General features: G+C 38.0%; 2 protein-coding genes and 1 long non-coding RNA gene across 3 annotated transcripts; 2 read left to right on the top strand and 1 right to left on the bottom strand.

The window, feature by feature from the left end:
• Positions 1 to 1121: 1121 nt before the first annotated feature.
• On the top strand, positions 1122 to 1649 carry LOC144636861 (uncharacterized). The gene is made up of 2 exons (XR_013567635.1): positions 1122 to 1297; positions 1619 to 1649. It is a non-coding gene; the product is annotated as an uncharacterized LOC144636861 (long non-coding RNA).
• On the bottom strand, positions 1628 to 10344 carry LOC144636817 (menin-like). Its single transcript, XM_078496019.1, has 5 exons — positions 9756 to 10344; positions 7064 to 7404; positions 5718 to 5758; positions 4615 to 4839; positions 1628 to 3856 (listed from the first exon to the last, which is right to left on the bottom strand). The coding sequence occupies exons 1-5, from the start codon at positions 10117 to 10119 to the stop codon at positions 3124 to 3126; spliced, it is 1704 nt and encodes a 567-aa protein (XP_078352145.1). The 5' UTR covers positions 10120 to 10344; the 3' UTR covers positions 1628 to 3123.
• Positions 10345 to 10433: 89 nt separating this feature from the next.
• Positions 10434 to 20479, top strand: LOC144636826 (eukaryotic translation initiation factor 5-like). Its single transcript, XM_078496026.1, has 11 exons — positions 10434 to 10493; positions 10607 to 10726; positions 12189 to 12468; positions 13748 to 13829; positions 14864 to 15036; positions 15747 to 15883; positions 16672 to 16792; positions 16987 to 17148; positions 17814 to 17975; positions 19401 to 19568; positions 19895 to 20479. Exons 3-11 carry the CDS (start codon positions 12394 to 12396, stop codon positions 20117 to 20119), a joined length of 1305 nt encoding a protein of 434 aa, XP_078352152.1. The 5' UTR covers positions 10434 to 10493; positions 10607 to 10726; positions 12189 to 12393; the 3' UTR covers positions 20120 to 20479.
• The last annotated feature ends 45 nt before the right edge of the window (positions 20480 to 20524 follow it).

The raw sequence follows: 20524 nt of genomic DNA, 5'->3' as shown, positions 1-20524 counted from the left end.
GGGACGTGCCACAGTTCTCTGAATCCTAACCTGCAATTAGGCGTTCTTTTTTTCGCAGCGGGAGAAAAGAGTTAGAAAAAAAGAACGCCTGGTCGCAGGTTTTCTGAACCCTTACCCTATATATCAGTCCAAGGTCGGCTGCATTTTCAACCTTTTCTAGACTAGATGCCAAAAAGTTTCCCACTATCCCAGACTTGATTTATATTTTAATTATTTTTTTTGCATATAAAAATTAATTATTTTTTAATTTTTTCTTCCCTGAAATATTAGTCAGTTGCTATTCAAGTTAGCATGACTAGTTTTTCCATTTATGAAAGCTTCTTTCAAATTCCAAGTGTCAGTCTAGATTAAATTCTTCATAAATGAGTGATCCTCAGTTGCAGAACAAAACTCTTAAACTAAACTGCTTGAAAACCATACTCTAGCTTTAAAGCGACAGCCCAGGAGCAACAAGTAAAGCCAGCCAAAACGACAAAGACCAATATAGTGTTATATACTTTATTTTAAAAACAGTCACACTGTAAAATGTTGTATGTATATGTTAATAACCTATGGCCTTTTGATGTTTAATACCTCGTACAATGTAGTTACTAACCCTATCTGTAGTTTATGGTACACTAATCAGATCACTTCATAAAATCTTGTAACTGGCTTAGTCGACTTAACACAGAAAGTTTTAGGAGAAACCTTGTCACTATTTCCTTTCGCTCGGTGATATTCACTATTAATCAAATACTACATGTACAGTCTGTGTTAAAATTATTTCCTTTAACTATAATTCTTAATTTACTATTACTTTTGTTATTGTTTTCTACCTATTTTTAAAACCTTTAGAAATGGGTTAAGATGCAAATGTATGTAGTTAATTACATAAAATACTTGGTTCAACATTCCCTCTAGTCAAGTAGTCTGGGGTCAAAAAAGATCGAACACACACTGGTAAAAACAGGTACAATAGAAAGCATGACTGTCTGTAAAAGCCTGGAACCCAGCTTACCCCGACTACTAACTGCTAAGCAAATACTACTACACATATCCTACACTAAGCATAATGACCAATGTTAAATAGAGAAAATAAGGGATTGGAGAACATCAGTGATCTCTAACATAGCTACCTAACAACAAATTAAAATTTGATTATATTATCATGCTCCTTTAATTACTGATATCCAGTTTGCATTACCACCTTAATTTTTGTGACTGATAAGGCCACATGGCAGGGTAATCCCATGTGCTTGCTGTAACCTTATGCCGAGAGGAAGTGGAGGTGATAGGACCAACATGTAAACAATACTAGGTATCTGTCAACTCATTCTTGTCCCCATAGCCCTTTCGTTTCTCTTAGCTGGCTGGGCCTTGGCACGAGGAAATAAAGGGCTCTGGGGACACAGGATTTCCAGTCCTAGATTCTAGAACTTCCGGTCTTCATGTATGCAGTCATGACGTTTCAATAGAATGTATGAGAGAGTCGTTACGTTTTCGACTTCCGTTTAAGAATTCTTTGTTCCAAACAGCCAATCAAAAAAATTCGAATTTATTCAAAAATCCTATGTCCCCAGAGCCCTCTGTTTTCTCGTGCCAAGCCGGCTAAGAGAAACGAAAGGGCTATGGGGACGAGAATGCTGTCAACTCTCAATGGAAAAATTGAACTTAAAAAAAAAAAACTTATTGACTGCCTTCATGTTGGTACACATTGTAGCAGTCGTGACATGGAAGCTGGTAAAATGGTTTGGTGTCAAATCCCACACTGACTTCCAAAATCCCCCGGTGGATATGCAAACTGTTCAGCACCTATTGGCTAAAAACCCTCGTCACAAGCTTACTTAAAGTGTTAAGTGGCATTAGCCTATGAAACAAAGGCATAATATTACGTTTACACACTGCCAACAATAGCAGGCTTGATTTCCACTCAGTATAACTAAATTATTTTAGCCAAATTTGTTGCTTTTTAGCTTATAACTCCCTGATAAAAATAAGAATTTTAAAACCCTATTAATTTTGGTTGACTTGAGAAGAATAACATTCCCATGTAAGTTGTATTCCAATCTTAAAAATCAGTCCCTATCTGTACAAATAATGAAGACTGATAATGAAGACGAGCACCATTATATTAAATGTGTTGTAAGTTAAACTAGGATTTGGTAATACATGTACTTTGGTATTTCAGAAATACAAGCTTAAACCTAAGTAAATATTTTAATGAAGAACAGGTTTTTTTCAAGTAAGTTATAATTAAGAAAAAAAAGACTTCAGAACCTACTGCATGTAAAATTATATGTATGTCAAAGATAACATAAAATACTCATAACCATGCACCTAAAGGCAGCCCCTAATACATAAATTGTGGTGAATGAAAGATGTAAAAATTAAGAAAACTACTATTAATATATAATTATGCTTATATATAATGTTAAAACCTATCTATTGCCTACTATTCCCTCTTGCTCTAACAAGACGGTCCCCTCTACTCAGTCACAATACTGCACACACCAGTATAAATGCCCCCCCTCATGATGCCCTCACAATCCTTCAGAACACATTTACACTTTCGAATGGAAAGGGCACAGTGTTTTGGCCAAGAGAACAACAAAATGACCACATCCAGCTAGCACTCAAACCAAATCAAAGTCCAATGTGCACTGACAATAAAGCCACAAAAATTCCAGCTCCTACATGTAACAAGTCAAACCCGACAATCAGTCCAATTGATTCACTGTATACTCAACTGGCCAATGCAGGCTATGAATCTTATTCCTGCTTTGTTCTACATACCATATTTTCTCGATTAAATGTTGGGTCTCAAATAAATGTTAGGTCTAAAAGGTAGAGTTGTAGATAAGCCCCTCAAGCGTTAATTAGAGGTACAATAGGCTGTAGGGATAATGAAAACATGTTAAAAATATGTCTGTCAAGAATAAACTCAAGTCAAGTTCCACAGAAATCAAATAGAGGCTGACCCATCCCCAAGTCAAGTTTGAAATAAATGCCCAGGGAATAAATCAAGAAAATATTGTAATATTATTTCAAGTTTGATTTTGATACAATTTCTACACCTTTTCACAAAAACTACTTGACTTACCATGAATAACAATAAGCTAAATGACTGCATATAATGCAATAACATCAATAAGCTACAAAGTCCCAATCTGGTTTCATGGCTTTCTTGGGCGGCCTCTCTTCCTCCTCCTCCTCGTCTTCTTCTTCGTCGCCTTCGGCTTCCTCGCCGAAGTCATAAACGTAGTCGTCTGTTTTAAATGATGATCTTCTTCTACTCTTCGGCACGCTTACTTGGGATTGTGCTGTTAGCTGGAGCTTGATCGCGCTGGTGTTAATCTTACCACTTGTCGTCAACAGATCTCTCATCCCTCTCATTTTTTCACTTCTTAGATTAAGCACCACTGGTTCTTTAGAGTTTTCTACACTAGCTGCCGCCGAGTTGCTGTTTTCAACATTGTCATTAGATGAAGATGAAGCAGCAGTGTCACTAACACCTGCCTTTATATCAGGTAAGTCATTTTTTACAGGCTCTGGCTTTGGCAGAAGTGTCCCTGCTCGCGAGGACGACAATGCAGACCTACAACTTGGCGAGAATCTTGAAATAGACTGCACAAGCTTCTTAGCCCAGTCAGCATGCAACACAGGGGTGTGACTACCTTCCTCCCATAAGCAAACGCCATCATAAAATTGGAGAACAAAAGCGAAAAAGCTTGGGTCTTCTGTGAGGTTGGGGTCCCTGGTGGCTGCATCATTTTCACTATTGGCTGAAGCTGATGTTTTGAGGATGTTTGGGATATTGTCATTAGCTATTTCATACAATTCTTTGAACATCTCCTCATCTCCTTTTGAATAGTTGTACCTACAACAGAGTTAAGAAATAGCATTGTTTAGGTTGGGAATAAGAATCAGATGACAAGCAAAGCATGCAGAGGTTATGAGGAATAACAAGCCAGTGCTCGAACTCCCCTTCTCCTTCCCCTTTGAACGCCGGCCAAGCAGGCTAGCTTGGAAGTGAGCAGCAGGCTTCACTGCAAACAGCTTTGCAGAGGAACTAAAGCAGTGAACAACAACAAAGTTTACAGGTTGTAATATGTTTATTCAGTGATGTCTTAAGGAGTTTTTTATGAATATGAATTAGGCGTTTGAGAACTCCAACCAGAGATGTTTCCGTAGATAAGCCACACCCCTGATTTTTGACTTGAATTTAGAGGAAAAAGGTGCGGCTTATACATGGATCTTTACGGTAATACGTTTATCGCAGGATATCTGTTATGTATGGATAACAGATAACATTAAGCATTTTGACCATATATGGGCAACGGGCGCATTTGTTGAATAAGAACAGTTTTTAGCTGTTTTTCTAGGCCACAAGGGCAGAACTTGAAAAAGTCAGCCTGACTTTTTCAAGTTGAGATCTTAAGTTCCTGATGACATCACAATAATATCACTTGTTTATAGCATAGTTATATTTCTGTAGTTTTTTAACAAAATTGCACCACTATTTTATAGGTTTCCATATGTCTTAAGGCTCTTGAATTTTTTAAGTGAAGCTGGTGACAGTGTCCCTTAAAAATTTTCTTTCACCCCAGACAGTTCTGGTTATACAGAATAACTTACTTTCCAGCAACATATGCAGCCTTCACCCAGCAGTCAATGGCTTTCAAGTACTGCTTCTGTCGGTAGTAATAGCCACCAAGGTAGGTGTATGGATAGATGTGCTGGTCTTTGTATAATGTTTGGTTCACTCTTATGCCTTCTTTGAGGATCTCCTCTGCAGATGGCTGGCCAGAAGTCTGCGATATTTCTTGCAAGTCACCAAGATTTCCAAGGGCTAAGGGATATCTATCAAATAAAGTTATCAAAATTTAATGTACATTGTAACACCTCTCTTTCACATACGCCCTCCAACCCAAGAAAAATCTGAGATTCAGCCTGTAAACTTTCAACTGATGGAGAAGCTTTACAGAGACTCATGTAGACTCTCTGATTGGTTCTTAAGTGTGCACAAAAAAAATTTCGAAACTGAACAACAACCAATCAGAGGTCTACACTACACAGATCTCTGTAGAGCTAACCAATCTGGTCCCCAGAGTCCGCGATCCTTCTGATCTGCGCCAGGGATCGTGACCTCTGGGCTATTCTAAAAAGCCGCTGAAACAATGAAAACACTTCTGATTGGTCGATCTGTAACGCGCCAAAATTTGAACGTGCGTCGGGATGGTTGTCCTGGCCCCTGGGGAATTGAAAGTCTGTGCTTTATGCAAATCACAGATTGTGCACGCAATCGTAACATGTGCAGTTTTTGGATGTATTTCTGTTTGGAGACGACATCAACAGTCTCAGAGCAATTCTTTTTCACTTAAATAAGCATGTTTAATGTATAACGATGTTTAACAGTAGAGAATGATTCCAAAACAGCATTAATTACAATTTCGGACACGACCTGAATTTGCATAAAACCGCAGACATGTCTAGTCTCCTGTGAATGAATTAACGATCGTATGACTTTTTTATTATTCGGTGGAACGTGGAGCGTGCGCAAAAGAATCTTGCAATCTCTGGCGCACGCACACAATCACACCGGAACCAGGATTTCCTGGTTCTGGTTTGAATTCGTCCAGAGCCGTTGAGTTTTCTGGCCCGTCAGTCAAGGGAAACGCAGGCTCTGGGGACGAGATTGTAGAGCTAACTAACTGTAATGTTCTTTTTGTTGTTGTTACCTTTTAAGGTGACCTTGGTCATACAGTAACCACAAGAGTTGCTGTTGAAATAAGTGGACAATAAAAATCAGTTAAAAATATGTTATCAGTGCAATGCCTTTTAACAAAATATTTTTATGTCAAAAATATAACCAGTGAAAACAAATTAACAACAAATGATTCCATATAAAACAACCGAATTTTATTAATTTTTTTAAAGCTTTATTTTGAACACCCTTGTTGCCGACAGAAAGCCGAACATTGACCGAACATTTCCCGCGTTTTTATGTCACGTGACATACTCGCCAGGCTCTCGCTCACACATGTGTTTTGAGTTTTTCGTGTCGAGCGGCGAGCTTGGTGAGTATGTCCTTGTTAACATTTTCCATTCTGTAATACTGTATTTTCACATTTAACCTGTAACTATCGCCAGTTTTCTAACCACTACTGTATTGTGATTTTTCTAGCGTAATCAACTAACCAAGCTTCCGCTGTAAGAGTCTGTGAGCACTCATGGAAGAAATCGAAACCTGACTGATTAGAATTAAACTTGGACGAATCGTTTATTGGTTGGACTGTTGTATCCACAATTGACGACAACACCCTTATCTTAGGGTGCATTCCTATTTGGGATGATCTGTCCTCAGGATCAATGATCCAAGATCAACCCCATCATGGTGCATCAAAGGAACAGACGAATCCTTGCCCAGAGTGGATTCATCAGCTCCTTTGAAACATGTACATCATGATCCAAGTGATCTTGAATTACCGTCGCTTGTATCTAAGCGTGAACACGAGCCGCCGAAACATGATCTAATTGGGTATCAAACATGGCATGTTTCGTCATGAAACATTGAAGTTTAGCAGACCCTAACGACCACTTTCACGCTCAAAATACTCACCATAAACACTGAGAACAGGCGAAACTTTGCACCAGAAGTGATTCAAGTGAACCTGCAAATGCATATCGACACAGATCAGGATCAATTTGTCGAAGGAAGTCTTGATATCCAATCTTTCCGCCATTTCGACTGTTTCGAAACCGGAATGTGTTGAAGTTTCGGCGCGAAAGTTGCCGTTACGGTCTGCTAAACTTCAAACGTTTGATGACCAATCATGCCACGTTTGATACCCAATTAGATCATGTTTCGGCAGCACGTGTTCACGCTTAGATGCAAGCGACGGTATTGATCCTAAACAGGATCATTCCAAGGGAATGTACCCTTGCTGTATTTTTTTTTATATTTAATCATGTTTAGTCCAGTTAAAGTTCTGTTGGAAGCAAATATTTAATTCTCCATTATCCCCATTATTTCGCTTTACTGGTAGTTATGGTTATTTTTATTATGACATGGTTTGTAGAATACCTGTTGCAGACTAGCCAATTCCACACTGTCACTAGTATTTGTGATGGTTGGATTAATGGAGGATACCATAGATGCGACCTCCATGTGCCTCGTGCATTTCACAGGGTAACCACTGAGGTATAGCCAGCTTTGTGCAGTGGTCTCATCAAAGTCAACAGGTCGGCCTCGTTTATCCTCGTTACCCTTGCCATGCCAGGTAACCTCTGCCGTCTCTGTCCCGTTCTGGCCAAACACTACCCAGGCATGGTCCTCAGACAGTGCTAGGTGAACATCATTAAAGCCCAGTGCTTGACAGATTGCCACCACAGTAAAGGCGACACCAAAGCAGTCTAGGCGATTTCCTGTACATGAAGCATTTAAAAGAAATAAGATTATCATCTATTTGTGTGGTCAGTTCTTCTACCACAAGTTTAGCAACTAAAATTCAACCTGCAAACTTCCATGCTAGGACATGGGGGGGGGGGGAACCATGAGAGTGAAGTGTCTAGCCTGTAGGGTCCCAAAGATGTTTAGCGCTCCAGGACTATAAGACCCCCAGACAGGCTTTTAGCCAGGATTTAAAAAGTGGGAGTCCAAAATTTTTTTAAGGCCTGACTTTGTCCCCATAGGAGAGCCTGAGGAGCATACAAGGTGTTTTTCTGCAGTTATGAGTGCTAAGGTATCTAAAGATTTCCAAATTTGCTGAAAAAACCTCTGTATACAGTTATTCATATTAATTTTCTCTGATAAGTGGCCGTCCATAGGACTCCTGGACTTCCACCTGGCTAACAGCCTGCCCCCAGAAAAAAAGGTTCTCTGGGCTGTGTGTCAATTAACATTCTCAGAAGTCCATGCTCTGTAATGAAATAATATTATGTCTTCAAGCAACCAAACAATAGGGCTCCAGACTCCACCGCAAAGAGGGGAGGGGGGGGGGGGGGACATAAAACAGCATCCAAAGCCAGGGTTCTAATCCAGATCAATAAGTGTTCAATAGTGTTCTTGTTGTGACATTCTAATCCAGATCCCTTGATGCAAAACCAAAACACTAACCATTAAAGTGCCTATGAAGTAAAAAATGTTTTTGCTTTTTTGGTAGCTTATTATGTCTACTTTCCGATAAACTAAAAAAAGAATAATGTCAAAGAGAGAGAAATCAGACTTTTTGCCGCCTAAAGTGCCCTCGGTAAGACAAAACAGTGAGTCCGGAGACAGGACACAAATTTGGCTCGGATGATAGTTAGTGGTTCCACGGATCAGTTTACACTTAGATTTTGTTGATACACAGTGAAGTTCACTACTTCAGCTGAGATTGTTGCTGCTTTTTCGTTGATAAATCGAAATCTTGTCCGAACAGAACGATATGTTGCCATCTGCGGACTTGGCAGAGCGTGTTTCTAGCAGAAAAGAATCACACAACGAAATATCGTGACACTAAATGGACTGAAGTAGTTAGTTGGACCTGTCCAACCGCTCTTTCACACAAGTGCTGGTCGACGACTGAGGAACAAAGTTCAGTGAAGCAGATTAAAATGAGAAATTCCCTATAAAAAATGAATAACTAGAATTGTTATTGTTTCCAAAAGCACATAGCTTTCGCTTTCGCCAGCCCTCTTTGCTCTCTTTACGCCATAATCCTGGTGTCTTTAGAACCACTAAGTACGTCATTTCCACTAAGTACGTCATTTCCGGTGAAACTCGAGCGTTAGGCCGCGCGCGAAAAGGACCCACTTCAAATTGCGAAATCCAAACTTCGAGGCTCAAAAAATACTAGAAAAAAGCGCTTTTGATCTCTTAAACACGCATATTCATGCTTACTAAGACATAAACAAGCAAATTGAGCAAAAATATTTTTTACTTCATAGGCACTTTAACATAGCTGCAATCTGTGGGGTCTCTCATATAAGTACCAAATCACTCAATTGAAAATTGCATTTTCTTCAAAGATATGCCCTCATATTGGAAAAAGCAACAAATAATTTTCATTGTGACCCCCCCCCCCCCCCTCCCCCTTGCAAAGTTGTTCCTTTTCGGTCTGAACGTAATCCTGAAATTCATACAACATTGATAAGGGGAGGGGGGAGGGGCACACAAAGCAACTCTACTTGAAAATGGTTGTGCATTCTACATAGTATAAATATTCTCTTTTCTCGAATTTAGATGATGCTTTCAGAAATCTTGCACTTGATGTAAAGTTGCAGTAAAGCAGTTTATTTATTTTATGAATTAATCATTATTTTCACGTAACAGATGAAATGCTACATGTAGTAACAACATATTTGATTTTGTTCTAGCTAAGCAAATAAAACACAGTTTTAGAAAGCCTAAATGCAGCATTGTAAATATTCACCAAATCAAAATAACTTGATTCCATGTTTGTAAGAAATGTAACCAGTTAAAAGAAAGCGAACTAAGTTGCAACAACATTGTTGTTGATTTTGCAAACGTGAAATATATGCGATATTTGCATGAATGTAAGCGTCTATCTGGAATTTTGGTCACAATGATTTATTTTGCAAACAATTGAACAATATAAGCTTAAGCTCAAACGTCTGTAGGATGGTGAAGTAACGAAGGAATATTTAGGAATCACAAAGATGCAAAGTGCTAAATTAAATATATTAACCTCGTACTTTGGTCTAAAAAGATTTAATAAGCTACAAAGATGTAAGATAACAATAAACAAAATATGAGGCTTAGTAGCTATACTAGCCTGTCAGAAAACTGTACAGGTTCTGAATGTGAGGTTTATCCTTGAAGTAAGACTTTGAAAGACAACTCCACACTAGATCTGCGACATCTACGATAAATTCTCTTGTTGCTGGCTTTTGCTCTTTGTTCACATTCAAATCTTTCTGAATCAGGGCCTGAAATTTGCCGCCAAGCGCGTCGTAAGTTTCTTTATCTAGACTGGGACAGCTATTCGACGATCCTTTACAAGTTAGCGCCGTCTCGAAGAACCCCAAAATGATCGATAATTTCGCCAGATTCGGCTCTGTTTTTGCAAGTTCCACCTTGAAAACTTCGACCACGGACGAGATGTCTTTCAGGGGAAAACAACTGGCCGCCGTTTCCATCCTATTCAAAAGTGCACCCTTGTGCAGAGGTTACTCCTTCCAAACGAGACAAAAGACTCCTCGATTTAGCTCCTTCAGCTCTCGAAATAACAACAATGTTCTATCTAGCCAGGAGCTTGAAGCCCTGTTTTAACGGATTTAAAGCATAATTCAACCTTAAGGGGACATGATCTTCGAGAAAACCACGGCCGAAGAATAAACAAACATTTCACTACAAACAAATGAGAAAGGGAAATTCGAAAGAAAGAAACCAAGGGAGTTGGGCACGAAACGAAACGTTCGAGGAGAAATGGGAACTGGTCATGAGTTGTGACGTCATAACAAGTCACGTGATATAAAAATTACTGAAACTCGCCATCTTTGTCGTGAAAAGAGTGAGTAGAGTATTTTTTCCCTCCAATTTAAAGCCTTGTTTTTAATCTCACATGAATACAACCGGTTTTCTTAGTACTAAAATTCCATTACACTTGTGTTTTTGTCTTTTTAGGGACTCTTATCCTACATTTTGCTCTTAAAGTGCGTGTTTTTTCACGCGCAGTTCTAGTGCAAGGAGATTTCGACGATTTCGTCATCTCAAGGCAATTTATGACTTTTTTGTGCTCTGAAGGTAAGACAATAACCGCTAATAACTTCTTCTTAAATTTCTCTTTTTAAGGAAAACAATGTATTTTTTTCTCAAACTGTTCAAAATCCTCGTGGTTTTCTATATATTTTAAAGCTTATTGTGAGTGCTTTCGTCTTAATTGTTCGTTCACTACAAGATAAAATTCTTGTGAAATCCAAATGCTTTGTATTTTTATTGGGACATTTTATTGTTCAAAACATACTTAGACAAATGGTGGACTTTGTTTGTGAAAACTCTCAAAGAACAGTACGTCATTGTAATGTTTTTGTTGAAAAAAATGATGCTCGGAACAAAACTTGTACACGTCACATTTTCCGATAAAGATCGCATACACGAGGGGACAAGACCCTTTGAATAATTTTTTTCCCTAAAATTAGTTCTGGGAAAAAGTCCCATCGTGTAAACAACATATTTTTGTCAAAAAATTTTCTAGTTGCAGGGACCAGAATACTTATCACTCCAATTCAAATTGAAGGGACAAACAAGCTACTGACCACAAGTGCCAGAACTTGTCTTACAAAATAACTAAACTGCGATAAATAGAGGATATTACATGGTTACGCAGAGATATGAATTTATCTTCAAGTGTTCAAATCGATATGTCACGAGTGAGCGCAGCGAACGAGTGGGACATGGATTTGAACACGAGAAGATAAATTTCATATCTCCAAGCAACCATGTAATATTCTGTTTATTATATAAACCTACTAATTACGATGTTTTTGACGATTTTCCGAAGATTTCCGCAGATTTTCAAAATGTTGTCCGAAGGTCGTACGAATGTTTCCGAACTTTTCCGAAGATATCCGAAGACTGCCGAAGATTGCCGAGGAAGATCCAAGGATGTTTCGACTTAATATCGATTTTCGTTGGCTCATTCAGCATTGAAACAGGGCAAACTTGTCAGAAAATGTTCCGAAATCGATATTTTTTCGTGCGAAAGATTTCCTGGTATTTCACTGATGTTTATATAATAAATGGTTATTTTCACTCGGTTACAGGAACTTATCCTAACAACAGATTAAAGGAAAAATCCAGAAAACTTTCCCTTGAACTTAAACCAGTTCATATTTGTCGCACAAGAATTGGACCAAGTTGGGTTTCCCCCTTGACTGGCTTTTTTTTATAAAAAAAGTGTGTTACATAGAGGGAACTTGTTATAGGGACTTGCCCTTTATGTTTGCTGGCCTATAAAAGTGGGTGAACATTTGAAGGGGCCATTATTCAAGATTACATGTAGGTTTAATGGACATCTCAAGGGTACAAGGATCTGTGCTTTTAGGATTGAAGCTAAAAGGTATTTCTGTTCCTGGTCTTGGGATTGGAGGATCGGTGCTGGGGCAGAATTCTTGTTTCTGTAGAATAAAGTGTTCACAGATGACCGAAAAACTGTATCGCGTAAAATATTCTTATCTTGTGCTCACATGTAGTTATTTTTTCCCAGGTTGGACTCGGTTGAGCAGACTCAAGATTCATTTACACACAGAAAATAAAACAAGGCTCCAACGCCACTCTTGTTTCACGATACGGACAAGACATAGAACTTTTATGAAGTTAACAGGGAAAATAATTCACAGCAGAAATTATTGCAGTAATTGCAATCACTACAAGCGTTTATCAAAGAGGAAGCTTATAAAAAAGGATCAACCATGGCTCTTGTCAATGTCAACAGAAAGAACACCGACCAGTTTTACCGTTACAAGATGCCAAAACTCCTAGCCAAGGTACTACTTTACAGTCAAAACACCTCAAGCATTCCTGTCAAGGGTGGATAATGATTCCATTATTGCAAATGTGATTTCATTGTTTAATTCAATAATCCATTCTTGAATTGAATATTTTATTGTTCAAATGGCGACTCAATTCAAAACTCGAATGTTGATTGGATTGTTGTATGGCTTTACACGACAGGCACGTGGCCGAATTTGGCATGAATTTGCATAAACTAGTCAACCGTCAAATGTCACTTATGGTGTTTTCTCATCATTTTGTCTTTCACGCTCTTTTGTTTCAAACCTATGATAATACCAAAAGGGAGGCGAGACATATTGGTGCACTGAAAAGGCACAAAAATACTACTGGCAGAAGAAAAAGTGGGAAAAATGTCGTTGACCCATTTTATGCAAATTGGGGACTTTTTCAAATTCAAATGGTCTGTCGCATGAATGAAATCAACAATCGAGTTTTGAATCGAGTTGCCCTTTGAACATTGGAATATTCAATTCAAGAATGGAATATTGAATCAAAGAATGAAATCAAATTTGCAATAATGGAATCATTAATCCACCCTTGACAGGAATGCTTGAGGTGTTTTGACTTTAACAGCTAGAATGTTTTAACCAGGAATTCAGACTATTTAATCACATCCTCAACACCCAGTAGGTCCAAGAGCTTGTACAACTTTGTTACATGTGACAACATGCAAATTTGAAGTACACACTCCTCTCCATGCAAAATCCATATACAACTCGGCAACTTGTAACATTGTCTGTGGCTACAAATTAACATTGTAGGGTTTCAAAACATGTTTCAAAGTCCTACAACTTTTTCACGCTACACACAGCAATCTTAAACAAGCTGTAGGTTTTGGATTTGCACAAAATGGTTCTAGTAACACAAGTTGTATCTCTAATTGGCCATAACTTTGGGATGTTTGTTTCCTGAATGTTCTTGCCTGCCAGAAGAATGAAGGATTTTTTTTTTGTAAACATGTAATGGTTCAATTGTACACTTGTAAATCTGATCTGTTATTTTCCTAAAAATCCGTTCCTTAAATTCATTACATTGTACTGAGGGTAAAACTGAACCACAACATCCCATTTAATTAATTAATATATCAACTATTGCCAAGAACAGGGTACAGGAAATGTTTATGATTGTACTGTGACAGTTGTGGGATGTTTTGTTAAATTTTGATCACATGTTACCAGAGTTGATAAAATTTTATTGTGGAGTTTAACCAAATGTAACAGATTTTTTCAGTTTCGTGTCAAATATTTTCAGGTGGAGGGCAAAGGAAATGGAATCAAAACAGTTATTGTCAATATGGTAGAAATTGCCAAAGCATTGCAGAGACCAGCTGCATGTAAGAAAGTCATTTGTTGTGTTGTTTGCTTAGTATAAATGTGTCTGTGTTAGTTAGGACTTTTAACCGCAATCCTTCATCTGGGGAATTTAGCGAGATATGCTGTATTTTTAATTATTATATAACAAATCTGCTTCAAACTTAATCAGCATGTATACTTTTATATTTAGGTATCAGTGTACCCCAAAATTGACCTTTTAAAGAAAAAATATGGTATTTTCGGGTAGATCTCATTAAGACCTTTCTTCCAAAAAAAAAAAGAGCATGGAAAAAGATTGACTCTACACAAAGTTATGAAATAGCGATGCTATCACTTTTTCCCACTCAAATTTGTCCGGAACGAACCCAATTTATGAGCCTTGGTACTTTTGGAAATAACACGCTCTTTTTGGATAACATTAATATTTTTACTTAAAATAAATATATCTCTGTAAACTACATTTCCTAAGCTTTCAGAAAATATAACTTTGCGTTATACAGACGGTAAGGCAGCTCCAACGCATGATGGTCATTTGGGGTACACTGATACCTTAATAGTATAATGTCAAGCAAAATAACTTTAAATCGTTTACTCTTTACAGCACTTGAATTCCAGTGCCACTTTTTAACCCCTTTGTGGAATCAGATTATTTTTCTTGTTGATCATAACATCCTCTTTGTTATGTTCACGTAGTCTGATCTTGTATTTCCAACTAACTTTTCTTCTGCTTGCACTTTACTAAGTGAAGTGTTAACGATACCTTGTACAAGTCAGCTATTGGTAGACAAAAGAACTTCCACTATGTTCAAAATGGTGAATTGCTTAGCTCAAAATAAACAAAGTACTAGTTTTAACATTGCATACAGGTCACCAACTCCTACGTCTTCTGTTCCTGACCTAAGATAAACAAAAATAATTTATTATTAAAAGAAATGTTCTATTTTGTTTTCCTACACTAAATGAGAGCAAACCCATTTGTTATCTGATAATTTTGAGACTAGTCAATGTTCTTTAAGCAGTTAATAAGCATGATAAATTATTTTGCCCCCTTTAGATCCAACCAAATACTTTGGTTGTGAACTGGGTGCACAAACCATGATTGACTTGAAGAATGAACGTTACATTGTGAATGGATCACATGACGCAGACAAGTTGCAGGAAATTCTTGATGGCTTTATCGAGAAGTTTGTTTTATGTCCAGAATGTGACAATCCAGAAACTGTTTTGGTATGTTAAGTACTGTACTATTCTGTACTATGTCAGGTACTAATATTTAAAGCTGACTAATCCTGTTACCAAAGAGATACATTGGTACTTGAAGATTGCTTTGTTTTATTTATAAGAAGTACTGCCAGCTGCCTTTTTCAGGTGGGGGATGTTTTTCAATGTTACAAAAGGCAGATAACTTTCTGGGATTTTGAAAAGTTTCTTGAGCCATTCTGTTTTGTTTTTACTGAATTCTTGATGGCTTCTGTCCACCTTTATCAGAGATTTTTAAGAGAAGAATGTAATCGGAAATACATCTGGGATTTGTAAGAAAAAGGTAAAGCCTGCTGTTGAGTCAAGTGGCCCATCAGGCCAGAGTTTATCCTTGTTTCTGTAGCATTAAGCGGCTAGGAGTACTTCTTTATTTCCCCCTGGATGGGATGCTTGTCCATGGCGGGGTTACCCCCCCCCCCCTCCAGCAGTAAATTCGCCGGTACCCATTTATACACCTGCGTGGAGAGAGGCACTATGAGAATTAAGTGTCTTGCCTAAGAACACAACACAGTGCCCAAGCTAGGTTTTGAACCCAGACCGCTCGATCCAAAGTCCGGTGCACTAACCATTGGCTACTGCACCTCTTGTAAGAAAAAAGTTTTCTTTAAGTTTAATTTTGGGATTATTAAAGTGAATTTGAAGTGCCCATTCTAAATTAATTTTTTGTACCATTCTAGACTGTTGAAACACGCAAGGAAAGGATTGGTCAAACATGCAAAGCTTGTGGGTATAATGGATTTATCCACATGCAGCATAGGCTGATAACTTTCATCTGTAAGAATCCTCCAAATGAGTCAGGAACACCTTCAAAAAAGTGAGTAACTTTCCTGTTTCAAAATCTTTGCCTGGAATTCCTGAAAATCAGGATCCATGGAAAATTACATCATAGACACGGTAGAGCAAGCCATCTCTAATCTTCAGTTCATAGTGAAAGCTTCATGAGCTATTCTTGTTGTTCAGATTGACCTGACTTTCAGATGACAAAAAGTGCACCACTTAGTGGGGTACAAATAACATGCAAAACCAGTACAAATGTCTTGCAGTATTGTACTCCACAAGGTTAGTTGAATAAGCAGGTTCCTTGGGGGCTAATCGAGTGCCACAAACTGAAAAACCGATTTTCTTCGCATAATGACAGGATTAGGTTGCGTTCTCCTAATGTCAAATGCAATAACATACATGTATACTCCAGCCAGTCCTTAGTCAGTGCTGTTTATCCCATTTACACTGGAAGGGACAGACCCAATACTGGCCAAGTGAACTGTTTGTAAGGAAGATGTTTATCTATATTATTGATCTGGCCCCAGTTGTTCAAAAGGTGGATAGCACTATCCACCGGATAAATCACTATCTGGTGGATAGCGTAATATGTTTTGCTAACACTTATCCACTGGATAGCGATTTATCCAGTGAATAGCGCTATATCCACCTTTCAAACAACTGGGGCCTAAAGGTTTTTTTAACTGGCCAGGGTTACTGTGCTGTGTTCTTGGGCAGGGCAGCAAAATCATTTACCAGCTTAGCCAAGGGGAGAAGGGGAAGGGAGCTTATAGGGTTAGTGGAAATTAAGTTGTGATAAGACAGTCACTTTTTGATTTACAGAGACAAAAAGGAGCGTCGTAAAGAGAAGCAGAAAGGGCAGCAAAATGGCGACACAAGCCCAACCCATAATCCCATGCAGCCAGGTGAAAATGGAATTGAAAACCCTGACTTTAACAAAAAGGTATGCCAATCTTAAGACTAAGCAAGTTTCCAATTATAATTGTTTTGTTACAACAATTAGTAATTACTGGCTGTATAAATACCATCACTGGACAGAATGAAGAGCGATCTGATAGAAGACTGCTAAGTTTTAAATGTGAAAAAAGGTGGCTAATGTGCTAGTTACCTTTAAGCCGGTGTTGTCAATGCTTGCAGCCTGTTGCAGCAGCAGATGATGACTGGAGTGTGGATACAAGTGATGCAGCTGTTCAAGCAAGAATGGGCAACCTTACCTCGGGAGTCAAAGGATTAGCACTGACTGATGATGCTGAGAAGCCACAAGAGGAGCGCTTCAATCTGTTTTATGCTTTTGTTAAGGTACTTGTTTCAAATATGTTTGACATCTTTTATCTTGAATGATTTAAATTTCACATCCATTGTATCAAACATTTTGCTTGGAAGCGTTGCTAAAGGTTTAGGAAATGGCCAGGGGGGAAAAATATTGAAGGTCAGGGAATAGGCCTTATGCATGATAACGTCATTAGCTCAAAATTCACCACCAAGCCTCGTTTACGCGAATTATTCTCAACCCTCTGCCACCTTCATGCAGTTTTCACGTGGGTATTCTTTTCATCTTTGCTGCTTTGGAATTCGTTTATGATAAAATTTACAAGTTTGCACTTTGAAAGCGAGGCTTGGTGGTGAAACTAGCCAGTCTGACGTAAACATGCATAAGGGCTATTATAATTTTTTAAGTCAGGGAAAACTGTCATTTTGATGAAAAGTCAGGGATTTGTTACCATTGAAGGCTTAAAGAAAGATTTCAGATCAATGTCTACTCTTTTTTTGAAAGTGGCAGCAGTTAAATCTGACATTTTGTATTTATTTTGCCAGGGAAATTTTGTTTTTATCAGGGGAAAGTCAGGAAATTTTGAAAACCGATGTCTGTGGCAACTATGAAAACATCAACTGTGGCCATGTTTCCAACAAAAGTGTGCCAGCTCTTAAATCCAAGCCGATTTTTTTTATTTACTTTTTGACAGAAAAAGAAGGAAGCAAACACTGTGGAAAAGAGTGCCAAAGAGATTGTTGCAGAAGCAGAAAGGCTTGACATAAAGGACAAGGCAGTCTTGGCACTTAGTGAATTGCTGTTTGACAAAAATATGGTCAGCCAAATCCCAAAATTCCGTGCTCTGTTTTTGAGGGTAAGTTTCTCCCCTATCAAGTGCCTCAAATCACAACTTGTGTAAGATTTTTATGAGAGTCTTGACGTCAACTTGGGACAAAAATTTTGTTCTTTGGATTTTTAATCATTTTAATCAACTGCTTGCAATGTTTGAAGTTTGTTTACATGTAGGGTAGTTCTAATACAGGCAGGCTATGATTATAATAGCAGTACCGTAAAGTTCTGTGTATAAGCCGCACCCGTAGATAAGCCGCACCCCCGATTTGGAAGCTCAAATTTTGGAAAAAAATGTACAGACAATAAATTTGGAAGTTCAAGTGAAGTTCTATTGGTAAACAAACAAGGGCAAACAAGCACGGTTTCAAAACACTGACATGGAGGTTGTTGCAATGTTTACTATAAATTAAGTCTTACGAAAGCAAAACTTCACTTGTCATACCTCCTTTTTAGTTTGAGTTCACAATATCTTAAACTTGGATGCTCTCTTGATATCATTATTTTCGAGATTATCACTTCTAAACACTCCTGAAACACTTGAAAAAATTCGTACGAATCGTACGCGAACGATGAATGCTTAGTAGCCAAGCTTTGAATGTAGAGAGGAGTCGGGCATTAAAAACAAACATGGCGGCATTTCTTCGGAAAAACCATGTACGTTTTCAAGATTCTTGGAAACTGTTACCCGCAACAGGATAAAAACTTCATGCAGAATAAGAGTTTGATAATCCAGCAGATGCATTTGCTGTGAAGGTCAATAAAAAAGTGAAGCGGTCAGCCATTTGCCTTGTGATTACTCGCGTTTTTCTTGGTGCTTTCTCACACGTGACCGAAAGACATGCTTTGAAGTGACCGCCAAGGTTCACTGCAAACAGCTTTGCAGATGAACCAAAAGGCAGTGAACAACAACAAAGTTTTCAGGTTGTTATATGTTTATTCAATGATGTCTTGAGAGGGTTTTTTGTGAATATTAATTAGGCCTTTGAGAACTCCAACCAGAGATGTTTCCGTAGATAAGCCTCACCCCCGATTTTTGACTTGAATTTAAAGAAAAAAGGTGCGGCTTATACATGGATCTTTACGGTACTATTCTAATACTGTGTGCTTGAATAATAAAGTAAAAATAAAAGACCTGTATCAGAAGATTAGCTAAATAGTCACTTGGACTTTCTCCAATGCACCTCATCATTAATAGATTTATTTTTTATAGTCTGGTCTTGATTTTTTCTATATGCAGCAAGTTATTCTTAATTATAAACATCACTAGATCATTTTCTACACAAACAAACATACACTGAAAACTGCATCATTCTTATCTTATACATGTACATAGAATGTGGCACCATGCACTCTATTCAACATGTACTATATTGTTTGTTGCATGAACTGTATACATGTATCTGTTCTGGTTTTGTTTAAATATATATATTTTTTATTTCATCACCAGTTTGTGCATGGAAACCACAAGGCCCAAAAGTATTTGCTGGGTGCGTTTGAACTGCTTGTTGGACAGTCATTTCCAACAGAGCTGATGCCAAAGGCTCCACACATTTTAAAGGCTTTCTATGACTCTGACTTGCTGGAGGAGGAAGTGATCTTACAGTGGAGTGAAAAGGTACGTTGAATGTCATTACTCTGTATAGAGAGCTCTACAGAGTTGATCATTGGTAGTGTCTCTAAATTGGCTGTTAATGTGGTTTGGATATTTGTTTGTAAGTAACAGACAATCCAAGACACTTAGTAGATAAATGTATAGCTACATCATTGGTTAGAATTGCAAATCAATGTTGACTGGCTGGCGTGATTTTACTAAACCTGTGAAATAGTTATAACACTTTAAGATACTATTAGACTCTAATTCCATTGTTTTCTTTTTCTTAGTTTTGACTATTACACACTAACTGTTAGATATTGTTAAATGAAATCACCCTATTTCTTCAGGTTTCTAAAAAGTATGTAAGCAAGGAAGTATGCTCTCAGATCCATGAGAAAGTGGCTCCTTTAATCAAGTGGCTAAAAGAGGCAGAGGAAGAGGAGTCTAGCGAAGAGGAGGAAGAGGAGGAGGTTGAAGTGGTTTATGACACCAAGGCACAGCAGCTGAAGGCTCATGTCGACAAGACAGCTGCTAATGAAGAGGATGACGACTTGGACATTGATGCTATTTAATTGTCCCTTCCAGGACCGTCTGTGAAGGGATAAAACTTAAGTTTAATTATTATTGAGCTGTTGAAAAAAAATCACCTTAATTTCATTCAAAGTTTAATTACATGTGCTTTTCGCTGTTGTTCCCTGTAGGGAATGTGCCTTAAAATAAGTTCAATATGACCGTAAATTGATGCATTCATGCAACATTTTGCATGACAGTAAGTTTTGTGAAAGTAATTTATAACAGTTTTCACTACCCATAAAAAGGTGGCACTAAGGATTTTGGGTATACTATTTTGATTTGCCATTGAACTACAAAAGCTATTACTTGTAGATGTAGTTTGGAGTGTTGGGTTCGTTACAATAAAATTGATAAAAGCATCAGTTGTCAAAGCTCTATTGTTTTATGTTTCAAACACCAAATGG

Source organism: Oculina patagonica, chromosome 13 (genome assembly GCF_052425735.1).
Source record: "Oculina patagonica isolate OP01 chromosome 13, crgOcupat, whole genome shotgun sequence".
Taxonomy (NCBI): domain Eukaryota; kingdom Metazoa; phylum Cnidaria; class Anthozoa; order Scleractinia; family Oculinidae; genus Oculina; species Oculina patagonica.
Note: the sequence above shows the minus strand (reverse complement) of the source record. Positions and strands in the feature narration are given on the sequence as shown.